We start from the raw sequence: 24,702 nt of genomic DNA on the forward strand, positions 1-24,702 counted from the left end.
CCATCCAAGGCTGTATTTCAGGGACTAATAACAGTAGAATTGCCAAGAGATGCATGTTGTTTGCATAATATATGCTCAATTAAAACACCTTATTTCTTTCAATTATTTTTCAAGAGCAGCATAATACCAAACTGAAAAGCATCTTTTCACTGACATCTTGTGGTTGAAAGCTTCAAGTCTGTTGCAGCATGTGGTCAGACTCAGAAGTTTGCTCTGTTGCACCTGAAGCTGTGATGTCAGCTCAGGTAATATGTAACAGTGGTGTCAGGTTGTACCGCTACATCACTGCAGCAAGACAACCTCAGCCAGGAAAAATAGGATTTCATAATGTGTTTATATTCATGCATTTTCTTTGCAAAGAGTGATCGAATTAACTCCCACTGTTCTCATTTACTGTATTCACTAAACAATCAATGCAAGTTACTCCTGATTTATAAAAGCCCCACAGAGCTGTACTGATTAATAACAGCTAGACGAAAGGAGTTGTCTATCAAACAATTTTATGTAAGCTATGTAGTTCCAATCCCTCCCACAGGGATGTTAGAGACAAGCCTCACAGTTTTATGAACAGACGGCAGGCAGTTCGATTCGATTCAGAACTGCTTGTTGGCTGACAGATAATACGGAGAGGGAGTAGATACTTAGTTTATTGCCTTGGTTTTTACACAGCCCCACTGGACCTAAACTCATGATTATATCAGATGTTGGCATACAAGATTAATTTCCCAACCAATTACCAAGTCTTACTGCCCATACCAAGGTTACAACAGAAAGTAATGAAATGAACAGATACAGAAGTGGCCATACTGTGACACAAAACCTTGACTACTTTTAAGAGCCGCAATTTAGCATTTGTCTCTTATATATGCATGGAAAGTAACCTGTGTTTATTGGTTAGTGTATGAATAAAAACAGTTGGAGCTAATTTGCTCACTCTTAGCAAAGAAATTAAAATATAGAAATATTTGAGATTTTTTTCCTTTAAAAAACAATGTTTAAGTTAGAAAATACTGGAACTTTGAATGCTATTATCTGTCCCTAGGTGGATTCTCATTTAGTTAAGTTTGATCTTGATCTTGACTTCCCAATCTTTCCAACTGTGCAGGGAAAGACATTTGCTATTAAAATATTTGAATTTAATATCACAAGCACCTCACTTACTCAGTTCCACTATAAAATGGTTTGGATACAGTCACATGTATCAGTGTAACTGACACGAATAATGTTAAATGTCACAATTAATTGCTTCCCTTCAGCTTCCGCAGTGCATGAGTTAATCTAGAAGAAGGTACTCAGGGACACCACTAGGGGGAGAAAAACCCAAAGGAATCAGAAGGCACAGACCTGCACAAGTGCTCTAGAAACACCAGATTTGACTGATATTGGCTTTGTCCCAATTATATTTGATTCTATTAGAATAAAGTATTTATATACACGTTTTCACAAGATACTGTTTTTGCAGTTCATATATAATAAATATATGTACTAAAACATTTTTTACAGGAAAATATCCAAGACTTGCGCTAAGTTGTAACTGATATAAATTATCCTAAAACCACACAAAACATTGTCCATTGTGTATTTACTTATCCATTTCAATGCAGACAGTCCACCTGGCACTACATTTAAGAGTAAACTTGAGGAGCTAGTTTGCTAATCAACAATCTGTGTATGATTTAAGTCTTTGTTACTGTGCTGCAGGTCCTTGACAAGCTTTTTAAGAGGTCAGTCTTTGTTCTAACTCTGAAAACAAGCACAGGTCTCTTCTGGCTGATCACTCAGTATAAAGACTAAAAGCATAGTGTCACCCTGGTTTGTTCAGAACATTTTGAAATTAAAAAAAAAAATTTGTAACAATCTGAGGTGTTGGTTTTGATTCTAACTTCTCTAAGTCATTGCACACTTAACGTGTAAAGCTTTTTGAAAAGGAATGTGCAGATGGGCCAAATGAAAAAATATTTCTTCAAGGTTATACTGCTTGTAAATCTTAACAACTTACAATATAATGCATCCCAATACACCACCACTTACTACAGCTTCAAAACTTTACCATAAAGTTAAATAAACACCTCTAACATATTAAAAATGTAATATCCTAACCCTCAGAGGTAGTATTTATTGCAGGGCTGCTGTATTTAATTACATTATATTATTACAAGTGTTCATGTTATTGTGTCCACCTTCTGTAGGTGAGTAATCTATGGCCTTTATTTGAGACAGTTGTATACAAAAATCACACACAAAAACAAAATCAGTGAAATAACATCAGTTTGATATTACTTAAAAATTATTTTTTTAATTTATTTATGCCAGAATGAAAATGAAGGTAAACTGAGTTGAAGTGCAAGCATCAACTGCACCTCTGCATTTATACTGTAGCTTTAAAAAAACTTTAGCTATCCTATACTTATTTTAAGTATAGGATACTTAAAATAAGTATTCCTCGCTTTATATACATACACTATATGATCTCAGATGTTGACTGAAAGCATTGTCAGAACATAATGTTGTTTTGTTTCAAGGTGTTAAATAAAAAAAAAATACATATTTTGGTCTAATACCCGTCACAATGCATCATGTGTTACTCTCACTGAACCTCTGCTAAAATCTGTCCACTAAGACAAATTTGCAGCATTTGAACTGCAAAGTCCCAAGTCAGGCGGTTTACCTGTTTGAAGTGGTATTGCTGTCCAATCAGGGTCCCGTATTTTGATTGTTCAGCCTGTGAGAACCTAGATTTCAAAATCATTCAATATATATGCTTCAAACCAAACTATATTCATTTGAAAAATTGCAGGAAAGCCATTATTCTTATCACAGACACAGTGTAACTGAAGACAAAATCATGAAACCTGATCATTTACTGTGGCACCTTAAACATTGTGAACACAGAGGTGATGGTGTTATTCCTCATATCTCCAACAGATGTCCCCCTAATGTCATCTTTTCCAGCTTCACTCAGAAAAGAGGCAGAAATACATAATCCAATGTTTATATTGTAGATACATTTATATAATATCTTTTTTCTTTACAATGGAATTGATCTGTCACACAAGATGACCAAAAGAGCACACAATACAGTCAATAAACCAAACCTATGATTGTCACTTACTGCGAGTCACAAAGAAAGTACATACCGTGAATAAATAATCTACAGAAATATGTACAATATGCACAACAAGAATTCAATGGAAGTGCAAATAAAGCTTTGGATCCCTGTATCGAAAATAAGGTAAGCAGATGTAGACTGAGCCAGCTGTCCCCAACATACAGTATGAAACAATAATCATCTAGAAGCCATACATTTACAGGACATTTAGTAACATTTAGGCTTTGAGCTCCTGACTTTAATGACTTTTAATAATGAGCTGAGCAAAAAACAGAAATTGGAGAGAATAAAATGAACACATTATGTACAGTGTATCGCATTCCACGGAAAACTGGAGAGTATTTAATGCTCGTCGTCCAATGAGGATCAAGGCAACAACCACGGGACTACAGGCGGCTGAGAGAGATAGAGGCAGAGAGAAAGAGGGATCCAGAGAGGAGGCGACTCACTGCAGAGGGAAAATAAACCTCATTGTGCTCCTGCTGGCTTCCTTAGCCGGTACAGACAGAAACAGCCTGCGATATTTAACACTGTACAATTCTGCTACCTTTCCCATCTAGACCAACTGAGACCAGAAGAAGGAGAATAAAGCTGGTCAAAGGAGCGGCATGTATGGTTGTGTGTGTACCTCGCTCCTGTCGGGTCGGTAACACACACACACACACACACACACACACACACACACTTAGCACAATGCACACATGTGAGCTGCAGTCTTCTGTAATGTCCCAAACTTTAAGTCTCTGGTGGGTTCAGTAGCTCTGAGTTACCCAGAGTTCAAATACTCCAGTGCCACTTCATAACAAAACTTGTACTGGTCCTAGGAGACAAGAAGAAACAGACAAAAACATTAGAGAGATGTACATGGCCGGGTCATCCTGCTAAGAGCAGCTGGGTCCCCTTTTACAGTCGGGTTATACTAGTTTGTTAGACGTGCTGTCTGACCAAGTCGGAATGGCCACACTGGAAGGCGGAGTGAAAAGACGGTCATCATAGAGAGGGGAGAGGGGGGATATCATTTAAATATGGGGATAACAGCCCACAGAAAGAGTTGTGTTATGAATGAAAAAAGAGCAGGGGAAAGAAGTTAAAACGCTGGCTCCTTTTTCACCTCGCACCGCTGGCCAATCACGGCATAAAGTGGGTGTGAATGTCGGATCGTTGGTTTTGGCAAGTTACAGAAATGGTCAGACAGAGACCCCTTAATCAGATGTTGGAAAGGTGGGGGGGCCAGGGGTTTCCGAAGCTATTTGACTGCTCGACAAGCAGTTCTGACGGAGTATACTGGCAGCTTTAACCTCTCCTTCCTCCCCTGTCCACCCCCTCTCTACATTGTATGCCTTATTCCTATACTGGAATACTTAATAAGCACTTATTTTTGCTTGTCAGGGTCAGTTGCCTGTTTGATAATCGAAACATGGATATAAAAACGTACAGATAGCATTTTAATGATATTTTCACTCTAATTTGTACAACAAGGGCAACAATATTTCTTTCTTTATCAATAACTTAAATAATCTGAAGGGAATAAAAGCTACACAAGTATAAAATGTAACATACAATTTTAATACAACTTGTCAAATAGTATTTGTAAATATTTTTATGAATTAATCTATCTTCTGTGATCACCAAATAGTTAAGGTGTACAATATCTTGATGCAAGTACAGGTAAAGTCATATAAATTATTGACCACAAGAAAGTAGATCTAGTGACTTTTAAAGGGGCAATCCACCGATTTTATACATGAAGGTCAATTTAATCTGTGCAGGGAGTACTACTCCAAAAATCCATCAGTATAGTTCTGTTTATAGTAATGCCATCTGTATATAATGTCCATAGTACCACTTGTAAAATATTTTCATAATACTGCTCTATCCTGCATTTATGCACACACTTTATATCTTGCACTTGCTTATTGCACTTCTGGTTAGACCTAAACTGCATTTCGTTGCCTTGTACTTGTACATGTGTAATGGCAATAAAGTTGAATCTAATCTAATCAGCCTGCAAAAACGGTTGTCATCAGGATTATCTTGGCTCAGGCTTGGAAATGATCAATTTATGACAGAAAGCCTGCGTTAGAAACTGGAGGCAAGGAGTTTGAAGAGGTGGGCATTTACCAGGCATGGAGGGTCTAATGAAAAGATGCTGTTGGTTGCATTATGGGAAATGTTGGATACAAATGTTTGGGGCTTGACCTATATTAAGGACTAAAAGTCAGGATATCTTGGTCCCTTCTGTTTTGATTTTGACCGTTTTTTTCAGTCTGTCTCTCCCCCAACTTTATTGAAAGTACAATAAATAATTATTTGCAAATGCTCCTCACCAGTAGGTCCACCATGTTGGGTTTATTGTTCCTTAGTGTTTTGACAGCGTGGAAAACATCCACAGAGCGCTGGTGTTGAAGCATCTCACACACAATGCTGATGGCACAAAATGTTCCACTGCGGCCACCTCCATTCCTAGAGTTGTCACAAAGAAGCCACGCATCAGAAAATTAAATATAATTTAAGATGATATAAATAAAATTTAGCTTAATATTGAAAGGTTAGGGTGGACAATAAAGCTGTAAGAGAGGTGAGGAGTTTCACAGTTTTTTGATGCAGTAAATCTTTTCAGTCAGTAGGTGGAGATGTTTCATTTTTAATGCCAGCATTGAACAAGCTTTCCTCTGTACTGAGTGTTGTGATAACTTACAGACAGTGGACCACAGTGCGTCCCTCGCCCCCGTCGTACTCTTCCTGCCACTTGTCCACCTGTCGAATCAGCTTGAGGAAGGAGCGTTTGGACATGGGCGTGTCTCTGTACATGGGCCAGCCCAGGAACTGGAACTGCTGTACCATCCGGTAGCCGTCCTGAGGCTGGAGGGGAAGGACACGCCGGTTATCCCAGGTTAACACACGGAGGGGGGGTGGGGGTTAATCGCTGCTGTGCAAAGATGCAATCAGACTGTAAAGATGCAGGGCTAAGCTAAGCCTCGATGGCGACATGTAGGACAAGAGATGGATAAGGGCACGAGGAGTCACTGAAGAGATGAATGCGCAGATAGACGGGTTGATAGATGAGCACAGTTACCGTTGGAGATAGATTGTTACGATCTAAGATCTAGACACTCTATATCACACTCAGACATATCAATCAATAACACTTGTCAGTGATCATGTATGATTAGATTGTATTCCACTTAGCATGCTGTGGTGCCTCTGCCGACCAGAGGCTGTTACAACACGTTAATATGAGGAGTGATTATTGACAACTGCGGGCAGACTGTAGTGGTAAGGAGCTTACACAGGCGACTGCAGGTGACGCTGGCACGGGCCAAGACCCTTTCTGTGCAGTGATGTCTGGTAGCTCAAAGTTAAAGGGTCAGTTCACCTAAAAAATAACAGTGTGACTTACCTGTAGAGGTGTCTAGCCATGCAGATAGTTGTGGTTTTCTTTGCCCAAGTTGTGAGATATCTGTCTCTGAGATTTCTTCCTCCACTCCAATAAATAGTTAACTGAATTTGGTTTGTGGTGCTCACATAACTGAAATATGAAATTTAAAAAACTTGTTTAACAACTTGTCTTTATGTCTTTCCAGAATCAGTATCCTTTTTGTGTGGATAGTCAACACACTGTCAACAGCTTCTAAAGGGACTATTTCTTCATTAGGAATTACTTCCAATAAAAACTGTTCACAGCAATGTCTGTAAATTATCTAAGGAAGTGGAACACAACGAACAAACAAACACAAATACAGGTTGATTTTTTTCTGACATTTCTTTTTTTCTTATGAAATACTGGATAAAATAAATTCAAATAAAACAATTTGAGAAGGAAAAATTACTGTGAATGTTTGATTGAGCTGCTCACCAATCATGTCCACACTAAGGCCTTAACCTGTGATTAGGAGTCACAAGTAGACATTGCTTTATTTTAGAGAGACAAGCCCGAAAAAAGTTGGGGACGACTGTTCTAGAGCACTGGTTCCCAACCTCTTTGGGAACCTTTAAAACAAAGCACGTCTACATGTGACCCATTGTCACTGGATCAATATGTCTATGAGTTGTGAGCAGTATAAAAAAGTAATTTTTCTACTTAAATTGTTTCATTTGATTATTTTTTTTAGAGGCCTGAAAGGGTAAGACCATCCAGCATTTAAAAAGAAAAAAGGAATTGTTAAAGAAAAAAAGCCAGAAATATAAATATAATTTGGTGTAGAAGAAATTGATTTTTAATTCTCTATCACATTAATCATCTTGTGACCCCTCAGATTCATCTTGTGAACCCTTTGGGGGCCTGATCCCCAGGTTGGAAACCACTTATCTACAGTAATGAGGACATTGTTTCTGAAAAGACAGGTTGTGTATTGTGCATTATATTGCGGTGGAGAAGGAAATCTCAGAGACAATATCTCAAAACCTGTACTAATAGAACCAAAACTATTTACAATGGTGGATACCACCTAGAGCTAAGTGAGGAGATGTATTTTATTGTAATTTAGGTGAGCTGACCCTTTAAGGGAGATTCATGTTCTACCAAAAAGGTGTTCATTGAAGGAACAGTCAGAGAGTTCAACTTGGTTTCTACTTTGTTAAGGTGTGAAAATGTCTCAAGCCGTCTAAAAGACATGACTTGTGGCAATCATACCTCGGTCCAATCACTGGTGCAGTGGCATAGTTAAAGAACAGAATGACTCTGCCTCTGCACAGCTTGAATGGACAGGCTGGCGTATGAGTGGGATGTGTGAGGTGTGCAGTCACAGAATAAATTGGCTGTTGTGATCACCACAGGGAAGAAAAACAAGTTACAAAAGTTACAAAAAATGGGCAGCAGAGCAGAAAAACTTCATGACAGCCCAATCACATAAATGTAGTGTTTGTTCTTTCCTCCTAAAGTGATTTTCAGTTTGAAGCATGACCCTCCTATGTCACCGTACCCGTGCTGCATTGTAGATCCGAAATATTCTGCTGATGATGTCCTCCTCCAAGTCGGCAGAGACAAATTCCACCTGGATGGGTCCATGACGATGGACTCCGTTTTCTGGCCAGTACTGTGGGCACAACTAAACAAAATAGGCACGTACACACACATACATTCACACACAGAGAAATGCAGGTACACCAGCACACACACACACACACACACACACACACACAGACAAAACAAAGAAAAACACACAAGAAAAACAAAGAAAATGGAAGATGATTCATAAGTTTTGGAATCCAAACTATACTAACTGAAGCCAGTGACATTGATTTCAACTCCTTACACATAGATGTTAAAGAGGTTGATGTGGGATTGCAAAGTTTGAGGACATGAATTATAAGAAACAAGGTAGAGAGAAAGAAGGAGACTTAATTAAATGTGGAGTGCTTTCTTTTTAAAATAGGATGAATTGCTTCTTCACTGTAAAACATTCAGACAAAAGCTGGAATATATTTTTGATAGACCAAACACTAAACACAGATGCGCTCTAAGTATGAGAGCTTTCTCCTAATTAACTGACCCTTTGTTCAACAAATCAAACAGAAATTCCTCAAACCTTGGCTGATTGTTCTTATCTCTTGAGAAAAAAAACCACATTCATTCTTTCTTAAAAGCTGTTTTTTAAAAACTTATTTTTCAGGCTGAGAGAAAATCTGAGACTCTCTCTGTGAAAAAGAAATGTCAACAAAAGATGGTTAATTGATAGATAAGTTACAGCAATTTTGATAATACATTGATTTAACCATTTCTTTTAGATAACCATTTCAACTATTTAATTTGGATATCTATTTCAACTGATTATCCATTACTTTTAGCTCATTCACCATTTATTAAATCTATTCAAACTAAGCTATTTATCCAATACAGCTAACTATTGGCTAAGCTAAGCTAACTATTTCAACCGTTTATACATTACTTTTAGCTAATTATTTTGGCTGCTTATCCGTTACTTTTAGCTAACTCATCTAAAAGCTAACCCAAGGGATCTGGTTTCAGCTTTTTTTCTCTGTTTTGCATCATTGTAAATTGACTATTTTTGACTTTTGAAGTGTTGGACAGACAAAAGCTATTTGAAGATGTCACGTTGGGCTTTTGGTAACACTGATGGCTATTGTCCACTATCTTTTCATAGTTTAAAGTATACGATTGATGAAATAATTTGAAAAAGCAATCAATACATTCATGTCAAATAAAAAAATATCCATATTCCATATATCCATATCCAGTTCTAATTAAAATTATTAAGAAGCAGTCATTGATAGTGTTATTGACTGCTCTGGCAGCAGTGTTGAAAAGTACAGAGGGAGAAATAAACCCCTGGGACAACATCATAAGCGCGGTAAAATCTCCCCTATTTCTGCTCCTCAGGAGAGAAAGCCCAGTTAAGAACATGCACCTGCAGAGCACACCGCCGGCCTCACAGCACTAAATCAGACTAGTGAAAGCGTACACGCACAGATGGACAGATTCTGCACTGACAGACATGCCTACATGCAGAGTCATGAGCAAACAAGGGAAAAAAAAGAGACTACCTGAGAGGAATGCAAATAACAGGCCTGAGTACACGCATACAGATGGACAGACAAGTATACGCACAAACACATATACAGTCTCTGTGGCAGCAAAAGCACCACTTTCTAGCTTCCTTTGAGAAACAAAGATGCTGATGGAGAAGATAGTAAACCTCCACCTCCCTCGTCTCCATCTACGCCTGCCCCCCTACCTCCCTTCCCACCTGTGCTGTTTCCTTGGCTGGCTGACTGGCTGGCTGGCTACAGTGAGAATATTGAATGAAAGGCCTTTTCTATCCAGCCAGTCACCTAGGGAAAGGGGATTTGGATGGGGAGAGCAGCCTGGCTTCAGGCTTTGATCCCCCGGTGTTATGACAGAGCCTCGGGCTGAGAAATCTGGAGAGTCTCTTCCACAGGCCTGTCTCTCCATCTACCCGCATTTTCATAGCAAGTCCTCTTCCACTCTGCAGCATCTACCTCAATTCAAACATATTCTGTGTGTGTATATATATATATATATATATATATATATATATATATATATATATATATATATATATATGTTTGGCAGCACAGATACATGCCTAGGTTTTTCCCCTGAGTTCATAATGGAAGAAAACAAAAAAAAGCAATCTTTCTCTGAGTCCAGTTCCCACACTGTCCTTATGTGTGACTTTATAAGATACAGACATCTGATGAAAGGAACTGCTTCATCTGTCATCTGTTTGTGAGTGCACTTCTTGCAATATCCTTTGAGGACTATGTTGTGTATTGTATGTGTGTGTGTGTCTATGCAGACGTATCAGGTCGGGTTTACCTGGGCTGGGTCGACGTCGTTGAGCATTACTATGGATGTGCAGTGGTAGTCCAGCACCAATCTCCAGAAATCCTTCACTGTGTTTGGCAACGGGTGCTGGGTCACTATGAATGCAGAAGGCTGCTTGTAACTCTGGAGCAGAGGGAGGAAAATAGAAGAAAGCTGACAACTTACCAAGAATAAACCAATAACCATTTCAAAATGACCTCCATCCTTTGACCTGCCTTACACTGTGTGTTGTTTTCTAATGGAGATTCCATGTCTAGGGAGATTATATTAGGACGCTGCACTTTTAATGTGGTTTCTGGCTCTCAAAGATAGCCCAGTGGTGACTGAGAGGATCCAGTACCTGAAAGGTCACCTGCTCCATCCAGACAAGAGCCAAAAAGTCCATCACTGGACACGTGCTTTGTCAAGGTGTTCTTTGTTAGGTCCACCCTGAATAAATTTAACACTTGAAAATTGCTATACATTGCATTTATGGTTTATATTGTGTTGCATTTTTGTTATTGTGACAGAAAACACAGGTCTTAGTAGGGCTAGTCCAAGTCAAGTCTCAAGTATGTCCATGAGGGCTAGTCCGAATTAAAATGACATGGCATTTGAACATTTTTCTTTCAAAGCTGCGTTAATAGTTGACAAAAACCCCCCACCACAAGGTCTATTTATCAGCTGTTCTGGAGTTTTTGATCATATCACATGATCTTCATCAGCAGATGGAGTTTGCAAGTTGTCATGAAACTGAAAATTGTTTGAATTGAGATTGTTTTGTAAACTGCAGTTTCCAAGGTCAAAAATTAACGTTGAACCTTGACTTGTAAGCCAATGGACAAAAAGACCTTAACACGTTCAGAAAAAACGGAAATTTCAATCTACAATTCTATGACAACTAGCAAATTTCATCCGCTCATGAAAATCATGTGATATGATTATGGTTTGGACCTTAAGGTGAGTGTATTTTGTCGACTGCTGTTTCCAAGGTCAAGCTTTGAAACTTTGAACCTCAACTCAACTGTGAGTCGTCTTTGTAATATATCTTTTAAAGTATAAGTGTAAACATTTTAATTTCACCAAGTAAAAACCTGAGACTTGTTTTGTGACATGTCTGACTCTTATATAAGAGCACCTGTCAGCACAATATATTTCAATAAACACAGTCCTTTTGTTTGTTTCTTTTGTGGGTGGGTGGGTAGCTGAGAAAGTGACGGTACACACTTTGTTTTTTGTCTTTTGCACAGTCTTGTGATGCTTGTCCCTTTACATCTCACTCCTGTGGTGTGGTGTTGTGCACTAAAAGTCCTTGAATGTTTAAGTCAACTTCAACTAAGGTTCAAGTCTCAAGATTATAGTTCTGCCTGAAGATATTTCTGGCATAGCCACAATGGATTTCCAAAACAATTTTTCTATTTTCTATCTATTTATTTTCAGGTATTTAAAACATTAGCAATAATAGTCCCACAAAGAGAAATCCATTGAATAAGAGGCTGTGTAGCCTTAATAGACCATGATGTTTTCCATTGACTGTCAAAGGCAAAATACTTGCTTTGACATCACTGATTAGCGTTTGACAAGAAAAACAACATGTGGGAAAGTTTCAGTTCACACAGAGCGGGGCAGCTGCAATTTCTTGCCTTGTGACTCAGTGTTAATATACCACTTTAAAATTACAGGGATTCTGGGTGCTCCTTTAAGTGACTCTGCAAAGGAATGCCAGTGAATATTCCTAAAATGTGAAATGTTCTTGTCTGTGTTTGACTCTTACATCCATGAGCGCAGCGTTGATGTAATTGGAGCTCTCCCCGTCGATGGTGATCAGGAAGGGGAGGCAGCGGTCTGGAGGAAGGACGTCCATGCAGCGGTTCTTCTCATGGTTCCTGGGCAGCAGTGCAATGCTGCAGTCTTCCACCCGCAGCGTGGGAGTCACCATATTCAGAGTCTGTCAGGGTTGAAGCAGAATTACACACTGTCATACCAACGCAGGAAGGTAGGCACTTCGGTCTTGAGTGTGCTAATTATCTCCCAATATGGTAATTAACAATGCAATTCTTTAATCAGTTACATTAGCGATAGCTCTGACTCCCCTGATGTGACTGTGATGAAACTTAGGGGGGCGATGCATCTCATATAACTCTGATTGGTCCAAGGAGGGGTGCTACTATTACAGATTAAGCAAGGTGACATATTTGCTACTGATTGGCCCAGAGGGGGACTGCGCCATTCATCAAGAGACAACATGTTTACTGTTGTTTTTAACTTATCCTGCACTTGAGATAATGCTTTATTTGGGATTTGCATATAGTCCTTTATTTGCCTCATTATGTTAAAACCATCTCACCCTAAACTCCTCTTTAATGGGGCTGGAGTTGGTCTGCGGGTCCAGGCGGTTCATGTCGTAGTACACAGAGCGGAGCTGACTGGCAGGAATGGTGGTGTCGCCACAAAGACATGCCTCCAAAATGGCATCATGGATGAAGACATACTGCTCCTGCAAAAAACAGCATCCTCATTGCGGATCTATCAAACTTCTAAGGCTCATGATAATGGACAACATATTTTATTTTTACCAGCAGCAGCAGCAGAAATGCATGAGCCAGTGTTCCTCTGCATTTTTGCTAGAAGAATTCAATGACCTTTCCATAACCTTACCATGATTATTCTTTACCCCTAAGGCAGTTTCTATGACTAATATTTGTCATTGTCTATATTCAAAGGTTTCATTACATATTTTTGCATTTTCTGGTACATAGCTGATTTAATTCTCTTATAAAACTCCATGACATTTTAAAAACTAAATATTTAGGGGCCTGGAAGAAAGTATTTTCTTAAATTCCATGACCTTTTCAGGTTTTTCATGACCCTATCAAACCTCGGTGACCTTAGCCAGGTGAGATGAGACTTCATCATCATTATTGTCATGATCAAGGCATGTACAAGGTTAACGTCTTAACAACGAAAACAACCCCCCGCTGTTCTTAACTTCATGCAGAATGAAAACTTGAAATCGCGACACATTTCCTCCTCCTCACATCAGTCAGTCAAGCAGTCGACATGGTGACACAGCTTGAGGCTTGATGGAAATCTATTCTGAAGTGACATTTTCAGCTGACACTCCCTTGTCACTTCGGACCAAAATCCGCACACATGCACAGGGGTCACTGATTTACAGATTTACAGAAAAACATGTGCTGCCATTTGTTAAGTCTAGTGCAGAATGTGAACTGCTGACCTGAGAGTTTGACTAGCTCGGGCTGGGTCAGCGAGTCAGTGGCAATACGGTGCTCAAACCAGAATCCACAGATTGATAGATGTTATCTGAGCTGATAAACTATAAACAACAACAAGGCTTTTCATTTCCGCGGACAGATTAAACCACGTTGGAGAATTAGTGTCTGGCCCGCGGGCTGAGGAGCCGTGCCAACGAGCCTGAACACCTGCGAGGGAAAACACACACATACACACACTTTGAAGGTCACCGAACTTCAGGAGAGTGACTCAGGGTGAACAACATTTGGTCTCCAGTTACTCAAATCCCAATTCGGACGTCAGCGATGAAACATTTGCCCATTAAGTCCAATGACGCTTGTGATTTAAAGGGAATTACGGTGAAATGATGCATCCAACGAGACTATGGACACCTCCAGATGGCCAGTGTTCAGGAAAGCGCAAAGTCCTTCAGTAGCCCACAGTGGCAAAAAGCTGGAAGATGAGCCAGGAATGTTTTTTGCCATCAATATGAGCTAAATGCTCTCAGTTACACGCCTCTAAACCCTTTTATTATAGAATGTATTGCCACGCACTTGTGCTTGGCATCCTGGGAAATAGTTAGGGTGTGCACTTCAATAAATGTGTTTTGTGAGAAATGATCATAAAAATGTAAAGCTGTAGCCATAAATACATCTGCTGTAAATATAAACACCATTCATCTTATATTTTAAGCAGATTAAAATAAGCACTGAAGAGCACTTGCCCTACAGTTATCAGACAGAGGTCAATTATAATTTGGATAGTTTAGTTACATAATGAAATATATTCCCACAGTTTGAAAAATGCAACACTTGAACTGGCACTTGAAAATGACTGACAGCAAAAAATTTAAAGTAATTACGCTGCATTTTAAAAGATAATGGCCATCATCAGTCACTGGCAAAATGGTTAAAAACCTTTACCGACTGGATCACTTATCCTACAGAATTATTGACTAATAAATGTCAGGTAATGATTTATTTTGCCAGAAAATAATAGATGTTTTTCATAAAAGAGCTCCTTTCTTTGCTATTAACTCTGAGCATTTGTTCTGGAGTACCAGAGGAGTGGGGCTTATGCTAAGAATTACTCGTAGATACTAGTTAATCCACATTTGATGGCAACAGCCTGTCAAGCTGCATCCTCACTCTCCTTTTTCCTGATGAGTCTCTGTGGACAGGCCCAGCTCTGATGAGGCCAGTGTGGGCCCAGATTTACCGTACCTCAGTCTGGACCATGTTGACCCTCCTTGAACGCAGCTCCCTCACGCAGTTGTAAATGTCCACAACACCCTCTCTCTCCGCCATGTCCAGCATGATGTCGATGACGATGAAGCAGCCTGTCCGTCCTGCCCCGGCACTGCAGGAAAACACACAGATCGGATACCTCAGGGGTACAGTAGAAATCACTGTTTTTATTCAGAGGAGTAGGACACCTAAAGTTTGACATTCAAAGTATGGCATAATTAAAATATGACTTTAATAGTTAGGTATTTCACAGGGTGCGAAGATAGTTTTTCTTTGCCCAGAATTGAGACTATGTAACTTTAGAAGGAAGAAATAACATATTCTTTCTCTTACAAAAGAAAAGATGAACTCATGAGCAATTCAATATACTCAGTGGTTTTACAGCTATAGCCTTTCTTGGCCTGGTATTACCACTAGTGTATGATGGCTAATGTAATCTTATGCTACAACTTTTAGCTCTCTAATGAACATTACTAAGCCAGTTCACTGACTCTACAATTCTTCTCTACTTGTGCTACTGTAACATTATGTTTTTGTTATGTTTTAACATTTATCATTAGAATAATATCAACTACCGGTAGGACAGAGAACAGATATACATTGACAAGTATACATTGACTGGTTGGACAGAGTAGAAACAAAAGTATGAAACAGAGTGGTCACTTTCAGTGCACACCAACCTGCAGTGAACCACCATGGGCCCAGCATTGGTCAGGGTCTTGGACTTGACTCTCCTAATAAACCCCAGCAGGCCTGTGGCGTGATAGGGCACGCCGTGGTCTGGCCAGCCTGTGAAGTGAAACTGTCGGATCTCCCGGATCTCATGAGCCCCTCTCTGAGGAACAGAGTCATCATGTTAAAACTCACAAGGCACAGCAGAAGACGGCAGGGATGTGGTGAGAAGACAGAAGATACAGTGTACAGACGATGTGAGAGGTCCTTCTAAAGCAAATACAGAGATGGAATGAATACAAACACACACTTCATGGGCAAAGCCGAGGAGGGGTTTCGCAAAGTTTCCATTATCTAACAGCAAACAGGATGTTGAAGGCCGCTGTAGCCTTATTTCTTTACCTACTGCAGCACTTTTCAGTCATGCCTTGTCATTCCAGGGACACAGGATTATATGTTAGATATATAATCTGGACACTGTGGATTTAACATATAAACAGCAGTTTTTGCAGTTTCAGTAAATTGGAATTTAAGTTTACTTTATAGGTGGACTCATTGCCTGTTGCTTTGGGTTATAATGAGTCACAGTTTGACTGTTTTTCTTTAACATTATTTAACCAATATTTAAAGTTACACAGCGGGAACAGTGGGTTAGAGAGGGTCTCAGTGGGTTCCATTGGGAAAAATGTCATTAGATTAAGTGAACAGTATTATTCTTCCTTAGCAACAGTGTTGGGAATAATGTGCTACTGTGAAATGCATTAAATTACTCTTTTTACATGGTCTGTTTCTGTTTCTGAATTACTTACTTTTTAAAGTTACTATGTGTGGAATTTTAAATGATTATAACATCTTTCATATTACTCTGGGGGCATGTATTTTTGTTTGTAGACAATTGTGAACAATCCAGTGAAAATTGGTACAATATATATGTTGCCTTCACCCATTCATCTCAGTGTGATCTGTGGGGTCGGGGGAGGGAGCTGCATGCATTGCTGTCTATGAAACAATCCAAATACCAATACTGTTCAAATAATTTTTTTTTTTTAAACAATTGGAATGAGAGGAATGAGTAAATTTAAAACAACATTTGACCACACATTTGGCAGCACAAGTCATATTGCTATGATCTTGATGAGTTGTTTTAATAAAACGGTACATTGAAACAGAACTAAGTCCTTTTTAATCAAGTCACAGTAGCAAAGAAACTTTTAAAGATGACCCTCTCCTGGACCACTTAGCAATTCTCAAGGTGCTTATGAGCTAAGCACATAAGCCATAACTTCTTCAGCCAAACTGCTCAATGGCCAAAGGTTGAGGTCTAGTACTGAGCATCTCCCAGCTGAGTGAGTGTGCAGTAGGCTGATGCTGAAGACGTGAGTGTTGTTTCAAATCTCATAGTGGTCAATAGAGGTTAAACAGCGTACCTTCTCTACAGCAAAGGTCCTGATGACGTACTCTGACAGCAGCTCTGTCTCTATCAGCGTCACCTTGATGTCTCTGTAGATCTCTGTGTCATCAGGCCAGTACTTACAGCACTTCACCTGAGAGTGACAAAAGCAAGTGTAACCACATGCACACACACTGTATGCTAATTACAATGCATTTGCACACACAAAATGCTTTATTTCACTGCGCACAGTCATACAATTTACTTGGATGTCAGCAAGTTGCCAGACCATCATTTCTTTCCCAAAAACAATAATTGTCACATTAACATTACCTCACATTTGCCTCCTGATATTTCAGTTTCTAAAGCATTTCTTTCAAGTCAAAATGAGATTCGCTTCGTATTAGTTTCGACCCCTGGTCAAGGATCTGCTGTAAATGGGAATCTTATGTATCGATGGAGAGCTCATTCTCACATTATTGCTTTTTCATTCTCACATCGATAATGTGAAAATGAGTCTAAAGGTAGACTGTACAGAACTCTGGAACAGAGCAGAATAGGTACTGAGGGGGTGTTAGATTTGTCCACCTTAAATTTTAGACTACCAGTTCGGAGAAATAGGACAAAACATAAAAAATATAGTGTACTACAATTGGATGAGGGTGATATAATGACAATCCAATAATGATATGAAATAATAAACCCTCAGCTGTTTAAAACAGATTTCCCAATAGAAATCTAAAACACCCCACTGGAAATACTACTTGTATTAGGTATCATAAGAGTGCAAAATTACCGCCCCCCTCCCCCTTTTCCCCCGTTCAATTAAACTGTTGATACTGAGGGAGTAAGGCTGGTAATAGAGATTGAGATCATGAAGGTATATCAGAGAATGATAATTTTTGATGAGGGATAAATGCGACATCAGCCACAACTAGATTCAATTTTCATTTCTGGAGTCTATGCGCTGATTAGGAATGAAATGAGATTTTGGTTTGTGGAGTGACACAGACAGAGGGGGACTTTCAGGTCCCTCTCTCTGACACCCCTGATGACTAATCCCTGATGACAATCACAAATCCACCGTCCGCTTCCAGCCAGATTGAATTAGGCAAAAGCCATTACCTTATTAGATCACTCTGAATCAAGCGCCTGGTTTGGGGGGAATTAGCCTTTGGGCTAAATTATGCCAGCATACACACAGATGTTCTTTTGCGTAAGCACACTTATGTGTGTGACTGTGTGTACACAGCACTTGAAGTCATTCTCTCATATGGATAAAGCATATGGAAAAGAAGCACACGCAGCATCACCTCATCACACACACTACCTTCCAAACCAAATCTCTCATACATCAAAGTACGCAGAGCGCCGCCCTGTGTGTGAAACCAGCGGGACAGAGGCTGTGTGTGTGCGCGCCAGGATTTCCCAGAGTTCATCAGCAACTGTGCCGAGCAGATGGCCCACTGTGATATGGCGGAGTGATTTTATGGGGCCCTCAGTGGAGCCACCGCCACTGTGACCAACTGTGCCTACCGCCCGCCATTGGACAAGGATCATATAACAGACGTTTTGGGGGCCGGGGCCCACCGAGGACGGCACCGCAGCTAAGCAGGTGTGGAGAAGGTGTGGGGCGGGGCGGGATGGGCTCAGCTACTGTAGAGGAACAACCTAATGAGGTACCTAGAGAGGGGCCCATGAATCATTATCAGCTCTGCTACATTTAAGCCCCACCAAAAATGCACATCAGCGAAATCAAGGTGTGCCTGTGTTTAAGGGGTTTTCAGTTCAAATGTGTTTAAAATTCTAGGAGAAAATCCCCTGGCAGTCAAAGCATTACACTGTACGTTAAGACCTTCATTTTCTCTTGATTATTACCTAACCAGGAGGAACTACAGTGTGAGTTAAGTGGAACAAATTAGGACTGAAGTAGGGCTCTTTTTTCCTGAGTCAGGCCACACGCTGTAGTGAACATAAAGAAAGTCAAGGCTCTACCATTAGTTGGAACATTATGAACAATCCTCACCACTCAATAACAGTCCCCTTTTGTCCAATGACGACAACATTAAGAGATGTTTCTGCTCGGAGGAGCCTGGTAGGAGCTGACGGCTACAGCAGAGTATAATCTCCTGTTATAGAGCTACTCAGATGTAACTGTAGTCAGTTGCCTGGATGCCTCTCTGGTAATGAAGGCCATCAATCAGTTTCTTCTCACTGATCAGATACATGGAAAAAGAGCTACCGGCACACAAAACCCATGCCTCACTAAGCTAGTGCAAGCACACACACACACATCTGGGCAGTGATGTTCAAAGACACACACACAAAAAAAGATGGCTCTGTTTGCCTTGAGATACAATAAGGCTGTCAGTCGACTAGGGGAAAGGTAATCTTATTTGAGATCTGCGGTTAGAGTGAACATGTAATTAATACCCACCCTGCCCACTTCCACCAGGTTGGTCACCATGACGATAGCTGCCGTGTTCTCCTGCCAGACCATCCTCCAGAAGTCGAAGACCGTCTCCTGCATGGGGCCTTAAAGAGTGAGAGAGGTGGAATGAAATTTTAGGAAAGAAATTTTAACGAAATTTACCATAAGAAATCTAGAAAAGAGCTTTTTCAAACTCTGCTTTGTGAAACTGTTCATGTGGCAGAACCGTCAGTAGAATATATAAATCCTCGTCATAAAAGGTCCCATTTTATAGTGTTCATTGCAACAAAAGCCATATTCTTTTATCCAGAGAAAATCCAGTAATTCTGTCCTCCTGACCCTCAAAAACAAAAAAAACAAAAATTGGTGAAAAACTCTATGACATACCCTGGGACACTCTGCCCCCAAACTGCGAGGCAATGTCACATTCGGTTTTCAGTTGTATACTCTGCCGGGCATTGTACCTGGATTATTTTTACTACAGGGCGTTTTTCTTGAAAATGACCACCATGACTGAAAAGATGAGAGTCTAAGCTATCGATACATATACTATTTGGAAAAAAGTATGTGAACACCCAAACAAAGTATGTTGTAACCTGAACATTATACCCATATGTTATTTGTTGATCTAATTCCAAGCCAGTAGGCGATTTGTTAATTTTTAACAAGTGGGATGGAGGGTTTCCTGGGTTGTTTCGCTCACCCAGATTTTGGAACCTGACTGCAGGAATTTCCTTCCATTCAGCCACAAAAGCATTAATGAGGTTGGCCACTGATGTTGGTTGATAAGTTGGTGTTCCAGTTCATCCCAAAGGTGTTGGATGGGGTTAAGGTCAGGGATCCATGCAGACCAGTGAAGTTTTTCTACACCAATCTGAGAAAACCATTTCTTTATGGACCTGGCTTTGTGCCTGGGGTGTTGTCATGTTGAAACAGGAAAGGGCCTTCCCCAAAGTGTTGGCAAAAGTTGGAAGCAAATTATTGTATAAATTATCACTGTATGCTGGAGTATTAAGATTTCACTAAACTGGACCTAAGGGGTGTTGCCCAAATCATGTAAAACAGAACCAGACCAAAACTACAGTACACAAAAGAATGCAGGTAGGGGTGTACACATACCTTTCTGTTCTTCTGCTCATATTCATGTAACCCTTCATATTACTAGCAGTTTGTGAAAGTTCTACACAGTGCCAGCGTCCAGCGACAGTGAGTGGTAAAAAGTTAATATTATAAATACACAGAATTTTCCATCATTCTTTTTCTGAATCCCTCAATCTCTCCCTATATTTATTTAGATTTTTATCAGTAACTCCTGTTAATTCAATGCACTACTCGTCACTACTTTTTGAAAATATATTCATTGTATGTATTTTGTACTTTACTATGTTTATGTATACGCTTTGGCAGCATTTTTTTTGATCATAACGTCATGACAATAAAGCTTCTGTCTCAGTCTTCAGACGCAGAGATGCAGATCAACTTACACACAATATAAACAGGGTATTTGGAAGTATTCCAGTCATACAGCAACAATGCAGTTTATAGAGCATTTTCTCCTCGGATCGAGCATTGAAAAACATGTCAAATCAGATGTATTTATAGTGTTTCCTACAACAGATTCCTTGCAAAGTGCTTACGCTACAGCAGAGGGCTTAAATACAGATGTGAACAAGAGAGTAAAAATAAATCACAAGTTTAAAGACGAGGCTCAAGCCTGGGTGGGGGGTGTTTGTGTGTGTGTGTGGGGCAAAGCTCAAAGTAATTATCACTACAGCACACCTCATCTATTCAACACCAACCTCTCCACTGAACCAGACCCAAACATGTCTGGTGAACATCAAAATAAATGAGCAGAGAGCCATTGAATGCCTCCAATATTTAAAACTTCACTGAGCAATAATTGTGGATTGATAGGAATTTAATTATTATTCTGGTTAATTAAAATTATTAATATTAGTTTTAATCAAGCACCAAGTGAAAAAAAAATTACTTCTGACAAATTAATTAGTGAATGCAAATCTCTGCAGTTGTGCATTCTCCTGCGTTGGCCCAAATTACCTGGAGACATGACAAATTATGCAGACACACAGAGAGACACAGGCTAAGACATAACATGGCACAAACACAAACTTAAATAGTAGTGTCTTTCTTCCCTGTCATTTATGTGGTAAGTAAATTAAATAACCTTCAGGCCATTGAAACAGGTCATGTAATACACCTGAGTTACTTTTATTGGTTAGAGGGTTTTTGGCCGACAAAATTTGGTCAGTCTCTTAGTTTTGATGTGAAATTTAACACTGACATTTTCATTTAAAAGATCTGTCACTGACTTTCACAAAAGATTTACATATTTACAGTACATTTTATTGCAAGTATTTTTTTTAGGCATTTCTGCTTCTATGCGATAGTTGACAGTTGAGGGGTGACAGGAAACAAGGGGAGAGGAACGAACGTCACCAGCTGAAATCGAACCAGGATTGTTGGTTGATTATTTGGTATGCACCTTAACCACTTAGCCACAAGGGCGCCCCCATGATAAATAGAACTTACTGTGGAAAATTACTCAATTGTAAATTGGCCATTTTACTACTTAAGCAGGACAAAGCATTTCACAATGGCTTTACCTATTCAAACACTGATGGCGGCAGCAGCAATACAAGGCACTGGCCTGGCCATCGGGAACAATTTGGGATCATTTGTTTTGCTCATGGACACTTTGGGGTTATTTGTCTTGAAAGTAACACCATTTTAACTATATACTTACTATATATTTATGTAGTATATTAAATACTCCATTTAATTCTGGATAAACACTTGTGACTATAGATGAGTTAAGTATCAAAACTAAAACCACTGCTAATATTAGTTAAATTAAGCATTTTAAGTTCAGGCAGATCAGTGCTGTTGTACTAGCTGATTGGCATCTGCTGTTTCATACATGCTTCACGACTACTGGCTCATTCAGCTGCGTGGTTAATTACATCAAATCATATTCATGCAGGTGTACAGCGTGGACATTAAACCTGACACTACTCATTATTACTGTGCTAATACGCTTACACCAATATCATTTGCTGCCGCAGCTCCCTCAACCAGCCCAACCTTTATTTTAGTATTGCTGGTTTAACTAAGATTAATTTATGTTCATTAAGGGGTGATTAGCTCTCCAACAAAATCCTCATCGTTGCTCACATTCGTTGAGAACTTCCTCAAAGAGCAAAACCTCTTCCACCAAATCTACATGGATAAATATTTTCTATAAATGATCAATATCTTGACGTGTATCTGACTGAACTACACTGCTTGCTTGGTGGAAGAAACACATTTGGTGTTTATGGTTTTGGGGGCATCTGGTAGCCGAGTGGTTAAGATGCATATATAACTGCAACATCCCCGCTAAGACACCGGCTGGGGACCTTTGTTGCTTGTTACCCCCTTCATTTCCTGTCTGTATCTCTATCAAATCAAAATATCAAATTGAGGCAAAAACGGATATAAACTGCATGTAATCATTTGATAACTTATAGGAGAAGCTATTAGACTCTAGTTGCAGCAGCTCCAGCATCCTTTTCAATTTATTGTAGTGTTTGTGCTCCTTATTGGCTTCCATCTTCTGCAACAACCTAATTTCCCTCAAGGCATCAACAAAGTGCCATCACCATTTTAATCACTTGATTGATCAAGCCATGTTTCATTTGCTTTCTATGGTGCCTAAACAGTTCTTGACTGTCTATCCTCTAACTGTACTCAAGTACAGCCTCATGTGACATTGTTTAAATCACTTAAATATTTCACAAACTCCGCAATGAAATTTAGGAGACTTTTTGCTAAAAAAAGATAAATGATTCAAAATGAGCCATCATCTCCACAATCATGTTTCTACTGCCAGCCGGTTCATGTGTCTCTCTTTGGAAAACAAGAACATTTTGCAGAGTATAATGGCTGTATTTTTGAAAAATTGAGAATTTAACTTCTGCTGACTTCTTTCCACCCCAACTGGATATCTAGAAATTTGGAACAAAGCTCCTCAATATCTTCCATTTGTATTCCCACATTTCCTCTGCTTTGCATGAGGTGGTTTGTTTCAATTTTAACTGTAGGACCTTAATCTCCAATTCCAGTCACATCCACTCTTTCCAATAACTACCCAACCTGATTGAACCACCCACTCTGCTACCTCCTACACTTGTCCCTGAGGGACAGGGATACACACTGCTGAGAAGTTTGGGAGAGGGAGACTGAGAAGCAGGACAGCTGGTGTGTAGGACTTCAGTAACACAATACCACTTGGCATTATATGGTAAATCATCCAATGGGAGGCTCCTGCCAAACTTCAGCCAGCCAATTTATGCTTCCATATGCATGAAGAGAAAGAGAATAGGTGAGGAGGACATGCTGGGCAGTGGTGAACTTGATGACAGTCAGAAGGAAGTGAGTATGGCTCTTGATGAATAGGTGTATAAGAACAAATAGATCTCAAACACAAACAATTTGACAGAAGTCAGAAGGAAGTTGGATAGTTCCAAGGCTCAATGTTTTGTGTTTCTACCAATCTTCACTGAAAAATAGCTTGATTTCAAATCAGTTTGGTGAGAGTCAAAAAGTCCAGGCCCATTTTTCATTCCCAGTTCATCCCTGAAGTTCACTGCAGTTGTACAAGTAGTAAATTAGGTTCTTTTGTGATATTTACATCTAAAACAATGCCACAAGTGAAGAGAAAAATGCGGAGAAAGCATGGTGAAAAACGACATTGATTGTTGGTTCAAACATTTGAAGCGACCTACATTTTCCTGACAAGCAATCTCTTGTGGTCATGTGAATAATGACTGTTGACTGTCAGAAGCAAAGGCAGAAGTAACATAATGTTGTGATAGCACCGCAAAACCTCTTATGGTGGACATAAGGGCAGACGGTCTTGCAGACTTTGACATGGGAGACCGCTGTTTGCATCCTGTCTCCTGCCAACAATCAACATTGATTTCTTTTATCCATGACCATGATCTTTTCCTAACCAAGTAGTTTTAGTCGTTTTAACTTAACCAAACCATTACCATAGTAATGGCAAATCAGAATGTGGTCATATGAACATTTCCCAAAATGTCAAAACAGTTCCTTTAAACTACAGGTTGCACAACGCAAATTACATTTTCAAAATCCGAAATTTAACTTTATACCAGCTTTATTTTTTTAAAGAATTAAAAACACCAATACATTTCTGAATTAAAAAAATAAAAGTCTTAAGATACTTACAAAAAGAGGACTTAAAACACAAATTAACAATGCCTCAAACAAACAAGTCATCTTGATAAG

General features: G+C 39.5%; 1 protein-coding gene across 13 annotated transcripts in view; it reads right to left on the reverse strand.

Annotated features, from left to right (window-relative positions):
- Positions 1-2,985: 2,985 nt before the first annotated feature.
- Positions 2,986-24,702, reverse strand: part of LOC122886766 (receptor-type tyrosine-protein phosphatase mu-like) — a 154,054-nt gene continuing 132,337 nt past the window's right edge. For 11 of the 13 annotated variants that reach the window (XM_044219336.1, XM_044219347.1, XM_044219342.1 and 8 more), the window contains 11 exons: positions 19,399-19,496; positions 16,999-17,115; positions 15,580-15,734; positions 14,876-15,011; positions 12,745-12,894; positions 12,172-12,345; positions 10,410-10,541; positions 8,032-8,157; positions 5,808-5,971; positions 5,437-5,572; positions 2,986-3,929 (listed from right to left, as the gene is read on the reverse strand). In XM_044219336.1, coding sequence (XP_044075271.1) covers positions 3,876-3,929; positions 5,437-5,572; positions 5,808-5,971; positions 8,032-8,157; positions 10,410-10,541; positions 12,172-12,345; positions 12,745-12,894; positions 14,876-15,011; positions 15,580-15,734; positions 16,999-17,115; positions 19,399-19,496 — 1,442 coding nt within the window. In that variant the 3' untranslated portion in view covers positions 2,986-3,875. The remainder of the gene's footprint in view (positions 3,930-5,436; positions 5,573-5,807; positions 5,972-8,031; positions 8,158-10,409; positions 10,542-12,171; positions 12,346-12,744; positions 12,895-14,875; positions 15,012-15,579; positions 15,735-16,998; positions 17,116-19,398; positions 19,497-24,702) is intronic. The other 2 variants (XM_044219337.1, XM_044219340.1) reach the window with 2 other exon arrangements.

The sequence above is a fragment of the Siniperca chuatsi genome, linkage group LG13 (assembly GCF_020085105.1).
Source record: "Siniperca chuatsi isolate FFG_IHB_CAS linkage group LG13, ASM2008510v1, whole genome shotgun sequence".
Lineage (NCBI taxonomy): Eukaryota > Metazoa > Chordata > Actinopteri > Centrarchiformes > Sinipercidae > Siniperca > Siniperca chuatsi.